The 22669-nt window shown below is 37.2% G+C and overlaps 1 protein-coding gene across 2 annotated transcripts in view; it reads right to left on the bottom strand.

The window, feature by feature from the left end:
* ATGRIP (Golgi-localized GRIP domain-containing protein) overlaps window positions 1-22669 on the bottom strand; it is a 236648-nt gene that overhangs the window by 129609 nt on the left and 84370 nt on the right. For both annotated transcript variants that reach the window (XM_089802216.1, XM_089802217.1), the window contains exons 4-5: window positions 13064-13136; window positions 12758-12844 (exon numbers count right to left, since the gene is read on the bottom strand). In XM_089802216.1, the coding sequence (XP_089658342.1) occupies window positions 12758-12844; window positions 13064-13136 (160 nt within the window). The remainder of the gene's footprint in view (window positions 1-12757; window positions 12845-13063; window positions 13137-22669) is intronic.

The raw sequence follows: 22669 nt of genomic DNA, 5'->3' as shown, positions 1-22669 counted from the left end.
ACAGATGCAAAAGGGGTGGAAACAACAACAATAACAACGGAGGCCAAAGTCAAATACAATATGATGCGAACGGACAGCCGATGATATAGTGTCGAGCATGCAATCTTTGGGGTCACTTCGCTAGGGATTGTCCTACGAAGGAGACGCCACAACTACTATGAAGATGGTGTGGTCCAGGGGACCATGAAGATTCAAAATGTCCAAAGCAAGGCATAAATCTATTAAGCATTGAAACGTGTGATGAGAACATACTGGCAATCACACGAGAACAAGCAAAGAAAGAAAAATATTCGAATGCGGAAGAAGAGAAGGAGAGGTTACAAAAAGCCCGAACAAAGATAGAAAAGCAAATGAAAGCAGAGAAGTCACAAGTAAAGGACACTGCTGAAACTTCGAAAAGAAACTTGGCAGAACAAAACATGGTGAAACAGATAATGCAAACAGAAGTGCCGATTAAACTCACGATGCCACAATTGCGTACAGCTATTATAAATATGACGCTATCCCCGAGAGTGACGGAGGAAACAAGGGATAGTAAGGAAACAACAGCGGCACCAACAAACCCGATGCTACTGGCACTTACGACAGGAAGACACCCAACGGTAGAGGAGATGGGCATTTTGGGTACCGTGTTGACGGATACAATTGTAGACGAAGGATTGGGGGTGAACATGCTGCCGGAAGATATTTGGAAAAAGCTTGGACAACCCACACTATGGCCACCTACTTTTCAATTACATAGAGCAGATCAGCATGGGATAAAGCCGTTGGGAACTTTGATGGCACAGTCGATAACAATTGGGACACAACCATTCTTACTGGATTTTGTGGTCATTCCACTGAAGAGAAGAGGGTACGATGCCATCCTAGGACGGGGGTGGCTGGTGCAGGCAAAGGTAAAGAGTGATTGGAAACGGAACAACCTGTCCATGGAGAGAGGAGGCAGGAGATTCATAATTGATTTGCATACACAAATGGTAGGGGAAGAAGCAGTGTCGTCGGACTCAGAAGGTGAAGGCGAGAATGATGACGAAGGTAAAAAGAGGATGGAACCAAATGAGGAAGGGGTGTTGAGATTAGAAGGAGGGTCAACTGATGATGACCTAGATTCGGTGAACGGACTGCTACACTAGCAAATGGAAGATTATGAGGTCTTTCTGAGCTACAACATGTTGAGTGTTGAGGAATAAAAACCAAGCAATGAGTTTCTGAAGGAGTATAGTGAACTAAAGGAGGGAGAAGCACAGGGGGATGAAACACTAGCCCATACATTCAGTGAAGATAAACTGATGAAGTAGGAAGAGCCTACGGTGAAAACAATGAACTTGGGTGATGAGGAAAATCAGAAAAACATTCTGGTAGGAGATGATTGGAACCCAGTGTTGAAGGCGGCAGCATTCAAAATATTCATGGAGTACAAGAATGTTTTTGCTTGGACATATAAAGACTTAAAAGGAGTGCCACCGGAGCTATGTGTTCACCGGATACCATTGATCAAAAGTGTAGTACCCGTACGAAAGTGGCCATACCGAATGAATAAGAACTATGCAGCATGGGCCACGGAAGTTGCACAAAACTGGCGGAAGGCATGGCATGATAAGCACTTAAAATTAAACAACTTTCAACCGGACCAATTAGTATTGAAGTATAATGGACGAAACGAAATCAAACCTAAGAAGTTCAAAGTTAAACGAGTCAAACCATACAAGATACAGGAAGTTGGCTATAACAGAGCAATTAAGCTATGGACAATGGACAGAAAAGAAATACCAGATGCAATAAATGAATTGAAGTTAAAAATATACCATGAAAGAAATGGTCCTCCGCCGACAAACAGCTGAGGAAAGAAAAGAAACGTCTGTAAATAATGTATATATTTATAATAAGTAATAAAATATTGAAGTTGAACATAGTTTTAAAAAATGCCAAATAATTTATAGTTTTAAAATGTGAAGTAATAAAACATGAAAGAGCACAGCCTAAATAAAGTAATAAAGTGTGAAGAGGGGAAACACAGCCTCAAAGGGAAATAATTTGTAATTAATGAGAAGTTAAAAAGACCATACAGCCTTCGGCGGCATGGCAATAAAGAAGACTGTACGGCCATTGAGTATTGCCAAAATAAACATCCAAACTCCGTACGGACTCAAGTAAAATCAATGAGATAAAAGCTCCATACAGGCTTAATGAGCAATTTTCAGAGATAGTAAAGCTTTCGTACGGCTAGATGAAGCAAGAGGAATCAAATACTGTACAACTAATCAACCATCTGAAGAAAGTCTGTATGGCCAAGAACTGCAGATAGTAAAGACCGTACAGTGTATCGTACGGCCAATAAAGAGTAAGTGTACGGCCGGCTGGGGAGAGAATTAAATAAGTATTGAAGCTGAATGAGTTTATTAATTCTTGAAGCGTACAATGATCAACACAGGAGGAGAAAATAAAGACTGTACATCAAAAATAGAAAGGATTAGAAGCAAAGTACCAATTCAAAAGTTGGACACCGTACAGAATTTAGAGACAGGGAGCTAAGTCGTACGAATTTGAGAGACAGTACGGATTTAAGAAATAGGAAGACCGTACGAGAAGAGACAAGAGGACGTACACAAAACAGGGTAAGTGTCCGTACGGTATGTGTTTGTACAGTATGTGGGGGCTATTAATACTTAGGATCTGTACGGGTCATTAGAAAGTCGAAATAGGAAAGAGAAGATATAAAAGGCATACAGTGTAAGGAGTTGATATTGTTTGAGAAACCGTACAGTGACCAGCAGTGCAAAAGAAAAACAATCCGTATGCCCAATCAGAGAGGAAGCCAAGCCTACCATCACAGGAAGGAGTTGTACTCTTCAGAGAGCAGGAGGTTCTAAAAAATAAAAATAACAAATCGACAAATCAAAAATGTTCAGAATGATTAATGTATGATGCCGAAGGGAAGGGAAAGACATAAACAGGTAGTAAAACACAAGCAGTTGCCAGAAAGAGTGGAATAGGAAGAAAATCACAAAAATGGTGTGTTCCAAGGAGTTTTGTGTGGAGTTTAGAGTGCTAATTTGGTCTTGGCGGCGGGGGCGTTGCCCCTCAACCCCACCCTGTATCGCACACCTGGGGCGCTGCCCCCTAGACCCCCAGTCGATGCAGTTATCAGTCGAGGGAATTGTGGCCGGTTGATGACACCTAGAGCTGTTGTAGGCATGGAGTGTCTGTGTGTCAGAGGTGGCACTTGAAGTAGGTGTTTGGACGTAAGGCTGTCTTGGTGGATGCATAGAGAGCTCGGGAGGAGCTGATCATCCAGTTGAAGGCAGTACAACAACACTGGGCTCAATGTACCCAGGAGTTGGAAGCAGAAAAAGCGGCACAGGTGGCTATCAAGGTCCACTAAGGAGACAGTATTGTGTTAGCAGAGGCTACAGATGCAACGTGGTTTGGAGACCAGTTTGGTGCAAGCACGGGACAAATGTGAAAGTGGTGTGACAAAACAAATTTATCTTGTTGTAGTTAGTCAGTTAATGTATTTTGTTTTGTTAATCGCTCTCGGATATTTTGCAATTGTCGTCTGGAGATGACTTTTTCTTTTGGGGGGATAATGTTGTCCGTAAAATGTATAGTGTAGCTAATAGGTAGAATAGTATCTGAATGGGCGCGTGACGCTTGAGTCACCCCTTCGAAAAGGTATATGTACACCTTCGAGATGGACTTTGGAATCATCATTGTAATCATTGAAGTCATTGTATTCGGATTGTAATCATTGAGTGCATATATGAATAAAGTATATGTTCTATGTTGAATTGTGTTATACTACATGTTTTAAGTTTCTTGCCCTGTACGGTAAACAATGTTATTGTATTGCTGATCAATATAATACAATAACTCTGCATATTTGAATCTGAAAATATTTGTAGTTTTGTTGGTTCATCTGCTGGTTTTTATTGCATAAAATCATCTTTTTCTGCAAAAGAGGGGTGTAGGCAAATGGATCTATGGAAGTGGAAAACCAAGAAGAATCTTTCTGGCTTGCTGGTCACTCTAGTTGTATGGCTATGAGGTTTCGAGTGCAACCTCTCTAAACAGAAATGGAAGCAAAGTTAAAGAATAAAAAAACATCTCATCAATAATAGTCTTCAAGTCAAATCAACAATTTGTATGTGATTCTCTTGGCTGAAACAAGTATGTTCCCGATGGATGCTTTAATGGGTATATGTTTGTTAAGCTATTTAAACAAAGTTGAAGATATGGATAAAAGACATTGGCCCAAGTTTGTGGTCGAGTTGAGGTTAGACCGCAAAAAAAAAGATGTAGATGAGGAAAAATAAGAAATGGTTAAATATGTGGAGCATTGGCATGCAAGAATGTCCCAATGCTGGAAAAATTCAAGGTTTACATGTAAACAAAACAAATGGGGAGAAAAAAAACTCACTATGTGAAACAATTCAATCCCACCTGGGTGATGAGTATAAAGACTACTTACGGGCGCCAATCAAAGGTAAAGCTAGACTGTTGGTGATGCAGTTAAGAACTGGATCCCATCATCTGCGGTGTGAGATCGACAATTCCAAAAGAGGTTTGGAAAGAAAGAGCGTGCATTTTCTACAGTAACGGGTATGTTGAAACAAAGTGGCAGAGTGGCACTTTGTCTTCGAGTGTGCTGCCTATCACATGATATATGTGCACAATTTGAAGACAATTTGGAGGAGGGTTGTCTACAAGTTTTTGATGAAAGATGACTGCACAAACCATGAGTTTTCTCATACAAATTCATGACAAGAGGGTAGATATCAAAAAGAACATGAAAATGATCTATGCCTTGATACGTGGTCCCATAGGTTGATAGATCTCATGGATGTCATTATAATACATTCATTCATTCATTCAACAATCAAAAAGGTCCACATATAGTTGTTAAGAATTTCTCTCAACTCTCAACCACTGAACCAATCAGATGCGAAAATGAGGTTCATCCAAATGCAACTCACAAATAAAAATGATGATCACACTAAGATGGTATAAATAGCTCATGACTGTTGAGTTTCTGGATTGCTGCAAATGTATTTCAACTGCCATGTTTTGGTATGTGTTTTCCAAGTGCAGATCCAAATGCATATATATAGGAGTAGAAGAGACATGTCTCTATGTTAATCAATATTGGTTATGGTAAGTTAGTTTCCATTAGACATTATTAACAACTATGTGTGTGTGTGCGCGCGCGTGTGCGTGTGTGTCTAAATGTTTAACCGCTAACCATTGGAGATTAACTCTCGATCGATTGATTTAGACTGAATCTACAACATTAACACTCCCTCTTAGCTAGGAAGTATTGTTATAGAACACACTATGCTCTCAAGCATATAAAGAGATATCTTCACAATATGATATTCTTGGAATGATATATTTATAGCTATCAACATATATCCATCAAATCAGATATAATTTGACTGATGCTATATCATCAACAATGACATCTTCACACATTTTGCATATCACTCCATTTATACACCAACACACATTGATATACTTCTAGAAGAAAATCATGTCCAATATTGAAACAAGATGTATTCAAATGGATTAAACCATTATCTACATCACATGTTATTTTTCTGTTTACATGCACTGAAATGCATGTATTTTCTTGTGTTGATCCCTAAAAGTTTGAATGAAAAACTTATGGGCTACATGAATTTAGTTCTAGCTTTAGTTCTCAACCACTCTATAATGTCCCCTTTAGCATGATATGATAGTGGATGGATTTAGCTTTTTATCGGATCCTTGTCGGCTAATATCGGTGATTAGAATACCCCATCGAGGGCTATGACTTTGTTTGGTAGGACTTACTATCAGTTTTTATTTTTGGCTTCCAGTTTGTGCACCAAAAAGCTTGGAGGGAGCATCTATTTTTAGTAAGTCACCCCATCAAGTTCATTCACCATCTTTCTTCACCAAGATCACTCATGTATTGTCAAATTTCAATTATGATGCTTCTTCAATCATTTTTGCAAGACGGGTGACTTATGATTATTATTTAATTAAATATGTTGAGGTTGCTATTTCTGTTAGAATTGTATATTGGCCACTATAGTGTCATAGCTCGTTGGAACCAGGTTGAAAAGTTTTAGATCCTGGGCACAGGGAACAAAGATCTTGTGTGTCAAACTATCATAACATGGTTGAAAATGTCGTTTTTGGAGCCAAAGGGAGTTAATAAATTGTATTATTCAAATATGTGCCTAAGTATAAAGCAAAGGACTTTTTAAGTGAAAGGTGTATCTAAGAAGCTATTGGGTGTCTAGTGTGTTGTTGAAGACTTGGAATTTGTAAATATTATAAAATGCCTTCATGAAACAAATCGACCTATTCCATTATTGCATCTTTGTTTGATAATATTGAGTTCCAAGGGTTTCAACGTGAATTTGGAGGTACTCTAGCTTTCTCCTCAAATTTGTTTGCACTTTGAGCTAGATTTGCATACCAATGAATTGCGTATCATCTACTGAGGATTGAGTGATGTTGTGAATCATTCAATCATTCCATTTGTTGCAATTTGTTCAAGAAGAAGAATAAGTTTGGATACCATTATTGCAAGGGTTTATAAAATTGCAATTAACAGTGTTTATGTGTGCAGCAATTATCTGATTGAAGCAGCATTTGGACTTTACTTATATGTGTGATCATTGCACATTGGGCAGTGTTATCAACCTGTGAGCTACATTTGGTACACTGAGTGGTTTCCTCCCATCCTGTGCAGTAGAGAAAAATTATTATTTCAGTCCTGTTGTTATTTCAGTGACCAGCAATCTTGCAATTATTTCACTTGTGGAGAAAAATGTGAAATATAGAAAAATATGGAAACCAGTTTGATAGCAGGGGTAATCTCAGGAAGCAAACAAATGCCCTGATGGAAAGTATGGTAAAGCTTAGAAAAACCAGAATTGGATGGATGCAAGACTTTCAAATTCGGCTACAGTTGACAAAGAAGCAAGGTATATGGTTTCCATTTTTAAAGTCCCCCTTACCAAAAATGCGGGAAGAGAAACTGAAGTTTTTCATAGGTGAGACATCCAGAAGTCTTCACCATGAGATTTCAGCAGCCGGTGATCATGGTGAAGATAATCTTGTGCTTAGTGGGGCAGCCACTAGTCCATCTTGCCTACATGATGTTAGTGACTCTTTGTAGGGACATGTAGATATGACCAATTAGCTACATGAAAGCCGCACCGAGTCTCAACATCTTGATGAGACCAAACTTAGTGAATAGGAAAATAATGATGACATGTTCACTACCATTGATTGTAGCATCACTCCAGTTAGTGGTTATGAAAATGTCAATGACACGGGGTTTGATTCTCAGAAAACCGGACTCCTATTTGATCATATTAATAGTGTTGCTAATAGGGCGAGTGCGGACGAGGCAGTTGATACCACCACTAGTTTAGACTCTCTTGATGAGGTTGTTGTTTTTTAGGACTGTGTGGAGGATATGAACACTGATAGCTATGATATTTATGGCAGTTGTCATAGTGTTGAGTTAGTGTTGGAGACAACAGCCTTTTCAGGTTTTAGGATGAGGGCATGGAGCAACCCAGTTACGACACTCATGATTTGAGTGTTACGGAGGAGTCACTTGATGTAGATTTAGGCCCTAGTGTTGTTGATTCACATGATGACATTGAGTCATGTATGCAGCATCAGGCAATAGCAAAGGGGTCTCAATTGGATGGTGTTGATACTAGTGATGTGGGAACCTCTAATGTTTCACACAATGATGACTCATGCTGCAACAAGTCTGGTATATCATATTGGATGGTGATAGGCCCTAGGATCGTGTTTTACAAGGACTTATCGATGAGGAAGAAGCGGAGACATGGGAGGATCTTGATACAGCACTAGCTTCTACTTCTTTGAAGGAGGTATTGGAAGAGGTACCCAGTGGCAATACCTTGTTGTTGGACATGTGTGAGGTTGTCAGTGCACATGAGGAGGGTGATCATGAGGTGAGCAGTAAGGATACGATTTCATATCACAGTGTCGTTAGTGAATCAGAGAGCTTACATAGGAGTTAGGGTATGCACATTAGATGTTAATTGCATTTGGTTGGGGTGCTATTACGTCGGATGAGCATAGTGGTAGTTGCTTTTCCCTAGCATAACTATTTACAGTTGGTAAATGACTTGTTATGAGGCATTGTTAGGGAAAGAGGAGGTGGTTCAGCTCACCTATGAGCTTAAGGCGAATTTTGGGGTGTTGGAGGGCACCTAGTTGGCTCTCCAAGAGTCGTAACTGCAATTGAGAGAGGTAGTCGTGCAGTTGGAGTGTGTATAGTCTACCCCAACCCCAGATCTAGTTCAGCTATACATTGTGGTGGTTAGTGGTGAGATGACTTCCACGGATAGGGATGATGGATGTGATGAGGATGTAGTTATATCCATTCTTGATATGAGTGCATCAGGGGAGGGTTGTAAAGAGTATTTTGTTGTACTAGGTTCCACCATAGTTAGCAAACTAACAGATGATCCAAAACAAGATATTGAGAGTCTGGAATTGCAATAGGAACCACGCAAAGGTTCTAGGGATTCTCTCATCCAAGGTTATGATGGTATTCAACATTTGGCGAGAAGGATTGTAGAGACTTTGGCTACAATGCTTCCCTACAGGGATTTTTATGGTTGGGTTTGTTGAAAGGGTTACCTTGGATCTTGCTCGACCAGTTGTTCAGAGTCGGAGATTGAAGCCATCTTTTGATTCCCAGTTTGGTACCGACGAGCCTCTAACAGAGATTGGAGCATTTTACTGCAATTACACAGTGGAGAGTGCTCATCGTTTCTCTTTTGACCCACAAGTAGAGGACTTGGTTTGATGCCGTTGTGGTTTGGCTTCAATTTCTTACCATCTTTTATGGGATGGGTTTACTCCAACAGCAGTTGATAGGGTTAGTTATTGCAAGCTAGCAGGGCGCCATTTGTAAGGTCAACTTGTCCATGATAGTTTTGCATAGGATGGATATCTGAATTCTAATACAGTTGCTTTTGGAAGTTCTTGTCCCTATTGTATAGATGGGCTTCATCCTCATAGAAAATTGGTAGTGTGTGCAAGGAGTTTTGATCTAGCAAATGATATTGGATATCCATTTTTCCTAGTTATGGATGGATGTAAGTTACTTTTCTACTGGCGACAACGTGTAGACAGGTTTAGTACTGAGGATTGGTTGAGTCGCAATTGTCGACATGGTGATAGTATATTCAGGATAGCTTTGTGGATAGTGGTATCATCACAGGAGTTTGAAAAACAAGGGACATTATACATATTTATCCTTGGGATCCGGGTGGATCATTATGTTTCTTTGATTCTTGTGATTGCTTGAGGACAAGCAATCTTGGGGAAAGAGGGTTGTAATGTCCCTTTTTTAGCATGACCATGACAATAGATGGATTTAGCCTATTACTGAGTCCTTGTAGGCTAATATTGGTAATTAGAGGACGCTCTTCAGGGATATGGCTTTGTTTGGTGGGACTTACTATTTATTGTTAGTCAACAGATGGTCCCAATGAGCTTAGAGGAGTAAACGGAGTTGAATAATGCTTCTTAGTTTTTTATTTTTGGCTTCTAGTTTGGGCTCCAAGAATCTTGGAGGGAGCATCTATTTTTAGTCACTCACCCCATCAGGTTCATTCATCGTCTTTCTTCATCACAATCACGCATGTACTGTCAAATTTCAATTTTAATGCTTCTTCAGTCATTTTTACAAGATGGGTGAATTATGATCATTATTTAATTTAATACGCTCAAGTTGTTATTTTTGTTAGTATAGTATATTATTACGATAATACATAGTTTTTATTATCTCTGTTTAGTATCTAATGGTTATCTATTGTAATCTTCTGTAAATATTAGAATGTGTCAGTAAATATTAGAATATTTCTAATATTTAGTTTTCTATATCTAGAATAGAATGTTTCTATTCTTTACGATTGTTTCTTAAGAAAACATCATTCAGTCTCTTATATAAATTGATCTCTTGATCAGTGTTAATAACAAGAAAATATTTTCCAATATCTTCTGTAATATGGTATCAGAGCCAATACTATAAAAAAATTCGAAAATAATTATAATTTCTAGGTTGAAATTATCTATCTTTTATTTTTGATTATTTACATACATATTTGCTTCCAACTCTCTCTATAATCCGACTAGGTTTTCCGTTCTAAGAGCTTTGAATCTGCCGACTTTTATTTCAATTCTGCAACCCATTCCTATTCAGATCCATCTATTTTTTCTTCACATTTCCGCCATTTTTTGTGGTTTTTTTGAAGCAAGGTTGTTTTTGTTCAAACCCCTAATTTTTGCACTGGATCAAAAAATAACTAATCCTTGGTAGGTTTTCTGAGATCTCAATTGGGTTGTCGTCTATTTTTTTTGGGTGTTGTTTTTGTGCCTTGATTTTCAAGCGAGCGAGATCCAAAAATTGACAACATATTCTTTTTGGGTTTCGTGAGCTCTCTTTTGGGTCATCCTTCAAATTTTCTAGGTCTCCTGTTTTTTGCCTCGAAGTACGTGCCTTGAAAGATTTTCACGATTTTTCATTGAAAAACGTGTATAGTATCTCTGACTAATATTTTGCTCGAGAAAAATTAAAAGTTCAACGGTTGCAATTATGGCACATGGAAACAGCGGATGTTAACCATCTTCGAATATCGTGACAAGGATAAGGTAGTTCTAGTTCTCAGCAAAGGTCCTCTGCTCTAGCTTCAAAAGGCTCCAACAAGAAAAACATTCAATGCAACTATTGCCACAAGTTTGTGGCACATGAAGGTTGAATGTCAGAAGCGCTTAGCTGCCCTATCTAAGCAATCTAGTTTGCAGCCCACAGCAAACAGTGCGGAGCACCTTGAGCAAACAGAATCTGCCTTTTATGCTTTTTGACAGCTTCGTGCTCTGGATAGATTAACCATTAAGGGAGGGTATTACGATAATAGATAGTTCATATTATCTCTGAATAGTATCTAGTGGTTATCTATTGTAATCTTATGTAAATATTAGAATGTTTCTAATATTTAGTTTTATGTTTCTAGAATAGAATGTTCCTATCTTTACGATTGTTAATAACAAGCAAATATTTTCCAATTACTTTGTAATATATATTGGCCACCTTAGTGTCATAGCTCATTGGGACCGGGTTGAGAAGTTTTAAATGTTGTGCACATGAAACAATGACCTTGTGTGTCAAAATATCATAATATTGTTGAAAAGGTCATTTTTGGAGCCAAAGCAAGTTAATAAACTGTATTATTCAAATATGTGCCTAAGTATAAAGCAAAGGGATTTTAAGAGAAAAGTGTATCTAAGAAGCTATTGGCCATCTAGTGGTTTGTTGAAGACTTGGGCTTTGTAAATATTATAAAATGCCTTCATGAAACAAATCAACGTATTCCATTATTGCATTTGTTTGATAATATTGAGATCCAAGGGCTTCAACGTGAGTTTGGAGGAAATATAGTTTTGTTCCTCAAATTTATTTGCACTTTGAACTGAGTTTGCATACCAGTGAATTGTGTATCATCTACTGAGGATTGAATGCTGCTGTTGTAAATCATTCAATCATTCCATTTGCTGTGATTTGATTAAGGAGAAGAATAAGTTTGGACGCTATTATTGCAAGGGTTTAAACAACTGCAATTAACAGTGTTTATGTGTGCAGCAATTACATGATTGAAGCAGCATTTGGGCTTTATTTCCATGTGCAATCATTACACATTGGGCAGCGTTATCAACCTGTGAGCTGTGTTTGTTCTCCAGCAGCATTACAACTCACAACTGGGAGAATTTCCCCGTAAGGCTGCAAACTATAGGAATTAGCCTGGCATTTTACCATACCAGATTTGCATGGAATCCCCATTCACGTCTGCTGCAACTTTTTTTCCAACGCCATTATCTAAATCAGGTTCCTTAATAATTGAGTTATTTGCATTGCAATTAATTTGCAAATTTGATAATTGCTATTGAGATCATTGTGCTGGCATTTCATATTAGTTTCAATTTGTGTTATTTTATGAGCATTTCTACATATTCAAAAACAAGAGAATTGCAAATTTCAAAACTCAAAACTCAAAACACAACAAAAACAATTTTTCAGCATAAATTCAGAGTGAGCCAGCAGGGATCTTTACACACTCATTAATAAAAAATACTAGGTCTGGGCTTGTCAGGATGGATTTGAACTAATTGTAACCATGCTGGAGTATAGAAATGGGATTGTTTAATGTTAAAGAAAAGACATTAAAAATAATTTTAAAGCTCAAATTGCAAACCCAGTGCTTTGCAAGAACCTCAAAAATAGAAACACTATCTTAATAAGAAATGATCCATATATTTTGGCTGATATATTACAGGTACCTACTACACAATTTTAAAATCCAAAATCTAAATCCTTACAGATGTAAGAAAATAATATCATACGTTAACCTCTTGTCAGGATGGATTTGAACTAATTGTAACCATGCTGGAGTTTAGAAATGGAATTGTTTAATGTTAAAGAAAAGACATTAAAAATAATTTTAAAGCTCAAATAGCAAACCCAGTGCCTTGCAAGAACCTCAAAATTAGAAACACTATCTTAATAAGAAATGATCCATATATTTTGGCTGATATATTACAGGTACCTACTACACAATTTTAAAATCCAAAATCTAAATCCTTACAGATGTAAGAAAATAATATCGTACGTTAATCAAATACATGAACTGTGTGCCATGATATATCTATTTCAAACCTCATTAAGCTGCTTCATAAGTTGATCTATTGCAGCATTTTGACCCTCCTGAGCAGCTTTCCTTGAAGCTGTGATTTCTTCAATATCCTGCACTCGTGCAAATATGTTCACAAACACAAAAATATCACTTGAATTTAAAATGTCGTCTAATGAGAACAGCAAAAAAGTATTAAAAATATGAGATAAAACTTTTCCTTTTGCATGCTTCAAAAGCAACACAAATGCTAACAGCACATATATATGTGAAATGTAGAAGAACTTCAACACTTACTTCTTTTTTTAATGAAAGAAAACAACAAGACATACCTTTTTCTTTCCTTCAACATTCTTCTCAGCTTGAAGCAAAGCAGTGCGGGTCATTTCTAGTTCAGCTAATATCCTGAATATAAAAATTTAAATTTAAATATCAGTACATGTCAGAACAAACTACAAACAAAAAAAGCAATCACTATCAATTGGTGATGAAGACATAATGCTTGCTGACTATAGATTCACAGGTCTGAATCTGAACTAGTGGTATTCGATCCCCAACAAGGCAGAATATTTATTGATTTCAATATTCTCTCTTGGTCTGATCGATTTGATATTAATATTACCTCAAACAGGCATGATTACATTAGGCATGCCATGAGGGGACATCTCATGTCCGCTCATGACATGACTATATATTTAACAACTTGGTTAATGTAATCTTAATTTGTTTAATTAATACAATGCCTAAAATAGCTCTAGGCAAATCGCCGATCTGCCATAGCCTTATAGATCATTAGTCCGATCACAAAGAGGCTCACCAATGGCATGTTCGATCATGATTAACCGAGGATAGATATACCCAGTATCTGTAAGTGCAAATAGAGTTTTGATTCTGATATGAGGTGATAGAATTATAGTCATGCAATTTATTACCTGAATATTTGACTGAAGCTACAATGTCTTAACACTCCCTCTTTGCTAGGGAAGATAACTAAGTATAACTCAATTTAGATATCACCTAACTCATGATATCAAGGAATATAGAGAACATAAAGTCACATGACATTCTTATATCCTAGTTATGGTAAGTACACTGACATCACGTCACATGATGTCTACCATAAAATATCATGGCATGTCCGTGGATATTACATCACATAATATCCACCATGATTATCTCATAAAGAACATATTGATACATAACCGATATCAAGTCAACACAACATCTATCAATATATTTAAGAGACATTAACTATTAAGATATTTCCACGAATATCAAGTCAGCATGATATCATCATGATTGTGGACAATGTAAAGTCACGACCTTACAATGTTGAATACAAGTGTACATTATCAGAAAGATTGTCACCTTTCAATAATGTACACAGAGGACCCATAAAGTCATAGAGTCACACATATGAAAAAAGAGTTTACACGGAATCATCATTGATTCTCTCACGTAGTGGTGTCATAGCGTCACACACATGACATCAACCATGAACCATATAAGAGGGTGGATCCACTATGGCTCAATCCATAGGGTGAAAACAATGGCTTTCACCTCGAACTTCTCTCTCAAAGGAAAGAATATGCAAGGATACAAATAATAGATCACTGATGTTGAAGTTCCTTTTCAGCTAAGGCTTCATTCTCCAACATATCAAGCTTGTCCCGGAAGTACACAAAACTTCTCTTTGGCATGAGGCTCGGCGAGAATGTTGGCCATATGTTCTTCAATGATAATGTAGCTTAACTCAGAATTAGAGAAACCATCTCAACATGATCTACTCCCTTTGACTAAATATCATTGGATGCCAACAAATGTAGATCCTTGAGTTCCTCCCTCTGCCACGGAGGCATGTCCTGTCCATATACTCCAATTACGGAAAATATCTTCTTCCAAGGGCCTCATCATCAAGCACACAACATTCTTCACACGAGCAACTTTCCATACACAAAAGTACATGTATGATTCTATAGTACCATGAATGAATGTAATAAACTATGGATTTATCCCCGGATTTGGCTATATCAAGCATTCATTCTAATTTGGCTTCCTTCTAAAGCTCCAAGTACATATGTCAACCTCATAACCTCCTTGTCCAAGGTTGCTTCTAATGTAAGTCAGTCCCTCTAAATGTTAGTTTCCTTTACATCGTAAAATGTTTCAGCCATCAACTTAGTCCCCTGACTGTAAGCATTTAAATACCCATCTATCCTTGAAGATCAATGAATCAAATCCTCTAGCTGCTCCCTTTTGTCATAGAAAGATATTGTTCCTACATAATTCCAATCATAGAAGCTAATTTTCTTTCATAGACTCACATTTTCTAGCATGGTAAACATATGACTAAGATCCAAAACCACTTTGGAGCTATAGTCCTAAGATTGAGTCCTCTGCAATGCCTTGGTAGCGTACCTAATGCACCATTATTATTTTCTTGTAACAACATCCCTATAGACAAAGGACAAGATCAAAGCAAATAGCTCTTGGAGTATATATATAGAAATGCAAATAAGAGATTAATTGTAACAAGAAAATAAAAGTAGTACTAAAAGATAATGAAATAATTATCTCATTAATCAAGAGAATTTGCTCATCAACATCTTGTATTTTCCAAACCAAGCCTTTTGTATGATGCATAGTCACACAATGCATTAAGGAAATACAATATATTCCACTGCAAACACAGTGCCTCCTACAAACTTAGAGGCGTTTCCATGTGCCTTCACAATGCCCGAAGATTGTCTTCTATAGATAGTTACTCATGGCAATACTTGTTTCACTAACATTTCTCGAATACAGGTCCATATGCATCAAATCAGAAAATGCCTCCATAAAAACTTTTGTCAAACAATGGGAATGGAACATTGATTATTATTCCCCCCCACAATGTGAAATTCCCACTTTTATATCGTTGAACAATTTTGCATTACATCAGATATGGCAAACTTCTCTTTATTTTAATATATCTTAGAATCTTAGTCTATTTGCATTATGCGAGGATGGAATAAAAGCGATCAAACCAAGCTTTCAGCTCTTTCAACTCCACCTACATCTATACAATAAAGGACTTTGTTCTCCACTCCGACCAAGTCTCCATATTAGGTGTATAGTTTCTAGCTTTGCTCAATTTGTATTTGTAATGGAACTCCCATAGAACAGAGGTCAAATATGTACATCGAGATTTTAGTAAAGAACACAAACTTCACAAAAAGTTGTCGTTGAAAGCACATCAATACCAAGGAATGGAGAAAACGTTTAGTAATGGTGAAGGGGTTGAAGTTCATATGTTTTCACAATCAAAATGCCTCAAATACATCTGCATCCAACAAATTGGATTAGGATTGGCAGACTAAACTTTATTATTCCTAATAATAATAGAAAAACCCTTGATTAAAATAGAACATCTAAAGAATATCAATCGGCGTCCAATACACTTCAAGCCAAAATTTATATTGCCAAAATACTCAAAGTAATATTTTCTCTTATTTGAATCTACGATGAAGTCATATGAAATCTCAATGTAGTATTATCGAACTTATAAAAGTTCACATCAAGACTTAAGAACAAAGCCATTTACTAAATTGGGGCCCATGAAATATAAAAATTGTTCTCGTATATTTCATTATAAAATTCTTCAGACCAGCAGATACCTTTGCAATGGAAAAATAAACTTGGCCCTGTAGAAAATAAACTTGGCCCTGTAGAATCCCATCATTGAATTTTGGAACAATAAAGCAGGTCCCCAAACATAGCTCCACACAATACATGTTTCTCTTAATAAATTGCACCAGCATGTAAGAATGATTATCTACAAACAACTATTTATTTTCCAATGCCAGGAAACTAAGATGATTCCAATGTCATATAATGATCATGGGTTCATCGCTGCTTTATATTAAATAATAGCCTCCATTTAGTATTGATCATGCCACCTTGTGCCCAGTACACATCAAAGTCATTTTGGTAGCATTGGAAAGCTGCTAAAAATTAAACTAATTGCTTCTTATCCAACGTGGATGATTACATATCACTAAAGCAACCCCCCTCTTGGTTCTATTAGTGTTGTTGGGTGTGTTTTAATGGCGGCACCAGTATTATGTTGGCTATCTTAACATATCAATGCTATTCAACTTGTCAACATGGGCAATCACCACATGACTGCAGGGGAGTAAAGAAAATTGATGTCTCTAGAAACACATAACACAGCTTCTCATGGGCAAGCTTATCATTACTATTTTGTCATCAATTTTAATAAACGTGACTTAGCACTTAGCCTGATGTGGCACATTTCAATTTTCTTTATACAAGCTCTTGTTTTTGTAATATAATATAAGTTGAGTGTTCTAAGTACTAAAATTGAAATGGCTCTGTGGAAGAGTACTGCAAACTTCAGCACAAATAAACCACTTTCCTCCTACTTCAACAAAAAAAAGAATGCCAATCAAGATTCGCTCCCTAATACCAACAAGTTTAATATTTTGTGCTCAGTTCCTGAGTTATGCAATTCCGACCATAGTTATGGGACTCTGCGAGTCCAAGGCAGAGTCAACCTTTCCAAGGCAAATGGCCTCTGGACTCAAACTCGGCCGAGTCTGGCAAAGTCCATGTGGATTCGCCAAGTGTAGAGAGTCTCCAGACTCGCTAAGTCCCAAGCTCAGGACTCTTGCCGACGGGTGCAACAAAAAAGAGCAAAAAAAAAGGTTGACTTACTTTTTTTTGTTATGTATAACATCCATTTGACCTAAAAAGGTCATTCCACCTTTTGGTAATGCTTGTGATAGAGAGGAAAGAGTTAAAGAAGAGTATTGGGGTTTTGAGAGAGAAATTAGCAAGCCGATTGACTCTCCCATATCGATTGCTGATGGTTGGTGCAACTTTGTAGCTTGCACTTAAGCATTGAGAGGAATTTAAGGAAACATTTGGAGGAGGCTTCTACAAACTTACTTGCATTTCCATTAACTGTGAAAATTTGAAGAGGTAAGCAACAAGTTGCATTTCTTTGTATTGTTTTGTAAATTGTTTTACATTCATATTTTTTACTTTCTATTTTGTTTACATTTGTGTTAGTCTCTACTTCTAGTATCAACTATTTAGATTTATTCAAATTTATCTCGATGACAAACTTGATAAGTAAGAACTAGAAGGCCCTAGAGTTTAAAAATCTGGTTTACTGCTAACTTTTTTCTATTTATAATATATTCATATTGGCATTGCGGTGTAATATATAACGGAGGAGGCATAAATAGATTGAAGTATCACCTAGCACATATACCTAGGTGTGATGCTAAAAAATGCAAAGAAGTACCCTAGGATGTTAAACAAGACATGCAAACTCTTCTAAAGGAAAAGATGGAGAAAAAGGAATTGAAAAAGAAGCAACAAGAAGAAATGGCACAACTAGTTCAACACGGATCTTCTAGTCTTCACTCTCCATTATCCCCTACTCCACCTACTACTGCTACTGCTTCTACAAGTGTGACCATTGGGCCTCGCATTCATAAGCAAAAATTGACACTTGAATCCATGTTTGTTCCATGCACAACTCCAAGTGCACAACCATCGCTTAAGAGCATGGGTTGGAACAAGGATAAGCATGATAATGCAAAATTGGCACTTGGAGACTTCTTCATCTACAACATCATTTCATTCAATGCAACAAGGTACTTATTTATTTAAATTTAAATTTATGTCTTACTTCTCTTGCTTTCAAGTTTCAAGATACAATAATATGCTTATTTTCTTTATTTTAATTTGTCTAAAATTTTATAGTAATAATATAATATACTAATTTGTTTAACTATAAATTTTATTTTATTTGTTTTTGGTCCCCTTATCGGCAAATTGCAATCGATGTTGTTACTGTTTGTGGTCTAGGGTTCAAAGCCCCTAGTGTTGACGAGCTAGGAGGCCCTATTTTGACCCAAACTGTCCCCATCTTTTTAGCAACTCAATGGAGTTCTTAGCCTTTACATTCTCCAAAGGCTAAATGAAGAAATAAGAAGAAATTGATTAAATTAATTTCTTATAAAGTCATTAAAAAAAAAATTTTAAAGGTGACTTTATATTTAATTAATTTAATTTTCTAGAAGCACAATTAATTATTGTATTGCAAGGGAGAAGCTTCTAGAGAGTGCATTTTCTAGAAATACAATTAATTATTGCATTGAAAAGGGGGAAGCTTCTAGAGAATGCAAGTAAATAATATTTTATTTCCTTCTAGAAGGGTGAAGGAAAAGAATAAATAGAGGTGAGAGCTTCATTGTTAATCATCCGATTATTGTGAATTGTATTTGATAAGAACTTGGGAGAAGAAACTAAGGTTTCTAATTTCAGTCAGCCATTGGAGAACGTCAACTCTTCAGTGTTGCAAACATTTGAGGTGGTGAAATATCTACTAAATTTGGTATTCAGGAGAGCTCCAATTCAGGAGTTCTATTTGTGCCTAAATTGGATAATATATTTATTATTGGCTGCTACAGTACGCAAGAACGATGTTGCGCTACAGTACTTATGCTTGATTCATCTCCATCCTTGGGCATCACTATTATCAGGTTCCTCTTGCAGCTATTAGTAGTTAACATTGTAATTTTTTAGGGCATATGATTTTGCTGTGATAATTCAGAATTAGATTTTGGCATTACTATAGTCATTATTGTAAGCCATTTGTCTTGGCAAACTCATAGCAACATTGTACATGAGAATAAATTCAATAATGGAGATACATGTTGCATACCATTTGTTTTGCAAAATGTCCATCTATTAGCATATATGATCAGCATAATAGTTGTATGTCAATTGTTTGTCAAAATATCAGTTGGCTATAGGTATGCATTCCATATCTAGTTTCCATGTATATGCATTGAAAATATCAAAAGAATTACACTTGCATATTAGTTCATTATAATATCATTTGCAAACATTACAAGTTTCTTAGTATTGAAAGGCAGCAATACAAGTGTTTGACAATATTCCTTGAGCTAAAATCAGTCAGTTTGGGCAAAGGATATTACATTGGTAGTAGAGCGTGCTTGCAGTGTTTGACAAAATGTCAAACAACTAAATTATAAAAGAATTTGTTGTTTGTTAAAGCTATAACCGGTTGGGGTTATTACAGTAGTAGCAGGAAGGATCATTTTGAATGAGAGGAGTACTTGCTGGACAACGAGTTATAACTTTGGTTGATACCGATGCCACTCACAATTTCATTGATGCTAGGTTGGTGGAGAAGCGTGGCATACAAACAGAGGAGTTTGGGGGAATTAGAGTGAGTAGCTGATGGCTATGTCCTCAATTGTGATTGTAAGATCACTGGACTCCCTTTGCAAGTTAATAATTATGCCTTTTAAGGCAGATTTCTATGTTGTGCCTATGGGAGATACAGATACAGTACTTGGAATGAGTTGGTTGCATGATATTGGTGAGTTCACTCTTAATCTCAAGGAGATGGAGATGAGGTTTAAAGTGAATGGGAAGACACAGATTCTTAAGGCAATCAGAGACAGTGATTTCAGAATGGTCCCTTTCTAAAGGATGGCTAGATTGATTCGACATGATCAGGTAGAGTGGGCAGCAGAGTGCATGTTAATGCCGTCACAGGAGGGACAGCAAAAGATTAAATATCCTCCTAATATTCAAGAGCTTAAACACTCTAAGGTGTTCAGTGACATTCCACCAGGTAGACCACCAGACAAGGGTATTGAGCATATCATTAAGTTAGAGGAGGGGGCTAAGCCCATCATGATTACATCCTACAGGCATCCGAAGAGGTTGAAGGATGAAATTGAAAAAACTATAAAAGAGTTACTTGCTATGGGCCACATTAGACCAAGTAAGTCTCCTTTCGCGTCTTCAGTGGTGTTGGTGAAGAAGAAGGATAGGTCATTAAGGATGTGCATTGATTATTGGGTGCTTAATTGGAAGAGAATTAAAAATAGGTACCCCATTCCCAGGATCGATGAGTTTATAGATGAGTTTCATGGAGCTTGCTTCTTCTCAAAGATAGATTTGAGATCAGGTTATCACCAAATAAGAGTTAGAGTGCAGGACATCGAGAAGATAGCCTTTAGATGTCATTGAGGCCATTTTGAGTTTGTAGTTATGCAATTTGGGCTAACTAACGCACCTACTACTTTTCAGGCAACAATGAATAGGGTTTTCCATCCTCAGGTAAGGAAATTTGTACTTGTCTTCTTCAATGATATCTTGGTGTACAGTAGATCTTGGGAGGAGCACTTGGTTCACCTTGACACAGTGTTGGATATATTGGGCAGAGAGTCCTTGTATGCAAAGGAGTCAAAATGTGATTTGAGTATGACAGAGTTGTTGTATTTGGGTCACATCATCAATGTAGAAAGCGTACGCATGGATCCTGAAAAGATTCGTGCAATTGTGGAGTGGCCTTCACCAGTGAACCTTACACATTAAGGGGCTCTCTGAGATTATGTCGTTTCTACAAGAGGTTTGTGGATGGATATTTTAGGCATACAGCACCCTTCACAAATTTGATGAGAAAGGGAGCTTTCTTGTGGACTCCTTAGGCACAAGAGTGTTTTGAGAAATTTAAGGAGTTGATGACTCCCTGTCCAGTGTTAGCATTACCAGATTTCAACAAACATTTTGAGCTACATTGTGATGCTTCCAAAGCAGTACTTATGCAGGAGAAGCACCCTATTGCTTATGAGAGCAAGAAATTAAGAGGGCCAGAGCAGAGCTTCAGCATATATGATAAGGAGATGTTAGCCATTATGCATGCTTTGGCTAAATTCAAGCAATATTTGGTAGGTAGCAAATTTTATATCAAAACCAACCATAATAGCCTAAAACACTTTTTGGGGCAATGAGATCTCAATGATAGGCAGCAAAAGTGGGTGAGCAAGTTACAGCCCTATGACTTTGATATTACATATTTTAAGGGGACACAGAATGTAGTTGTTGACGCTTTATCACGTAGGCCCCATTTGAGCTTATTGACGGACATATCGGAGGATTGGAGACACTTGATTTTTGTAGAGTATGCAAAGGATGCATGAAAAACTGAATTTATAGATGAAATTATTCAGGACAGCAAATACACCCTTGTGAATGAGCTCATCATTTACAAATGGTGAATATTTTTGGTTCCAGGCTCAACAGTGAGGAGGATGATTTTGAAATCTTTTAATGATTCACCTATAGCAGGACATCCTGCTTTCTACAAGACATACCGACAGATTAGAGAGCGCTTCACATGGAAAGGGCTCAAAGCAGAAGTACTTTAGTATGTTAGGGAGTGTCCCACCTGCTAGCAGAATAAGCAGGAACACTCCTATCCAACCGATTTATTTCAGCCACTTCCGATTCCTGATAGGAAGTGGGAGTGTTTATCTATGGACTTCATCACAAGACTGCCTAGAGCCCAAGGTAGGGACAGCATATATGTGGTTGTGGATCGCCTTACGAAGTTTGCACACTTATTTTCGATCACTACTACATAGGTGGCAGAGTTGTTCTTCAAGGAAATATTCAGATTGCATGGCTTACCTCGGAGCATTGTGAGTGATAGAGACAACAAGTTTATGAGTCACTTTTGGCAGGAGCTATTTAGATTGTGTGCGACAGAGCTCACTCCGAGTACTAGCTACCACCCTCAAACAAATGGTCAAACAGAAATAATAAATAAATGGGTGAAGGGATATCTCATAAATTATATAGCAAGGCAACAGAAGGCATGGGTAAAATGGATTTATCTCTGTGAGTATTGCTACAATACCACTTATCACATGTCTATTCAGATGTCACTCCTTATGGCCCTGTATGGGTATGAGGCACCCAATTTTATGGATCTACATTTGAGTGATAGTAGAGTGCCCATGTAGGTGATTTGTTACAAGAGAGTCAAGACATTGTTAAGACTCTCAAGGATAATATAACCAAGGCACAGAATCAGCAGAAGC

Source organism: Cupressus sempervirens, chromosome 9 (assembly GCF_028749045.1).
Source record: "Cupressus sempervirens isolate cs-2001-9-10 chromosome 9, ASM2874904v1, whole genome shotgun sequence".
NCBI classification, from domain to species: Eukaryota; Viridiplantae; Streptophyta; class Pinopsida; order Cupressales; family Cupressaceae; genus Cupressus; species Cupressus sempervirens.
Note: the sequence above shows the minus strand (reverse complement) of the source record. Positions and strands in the feature narration are given on the sequence as shown.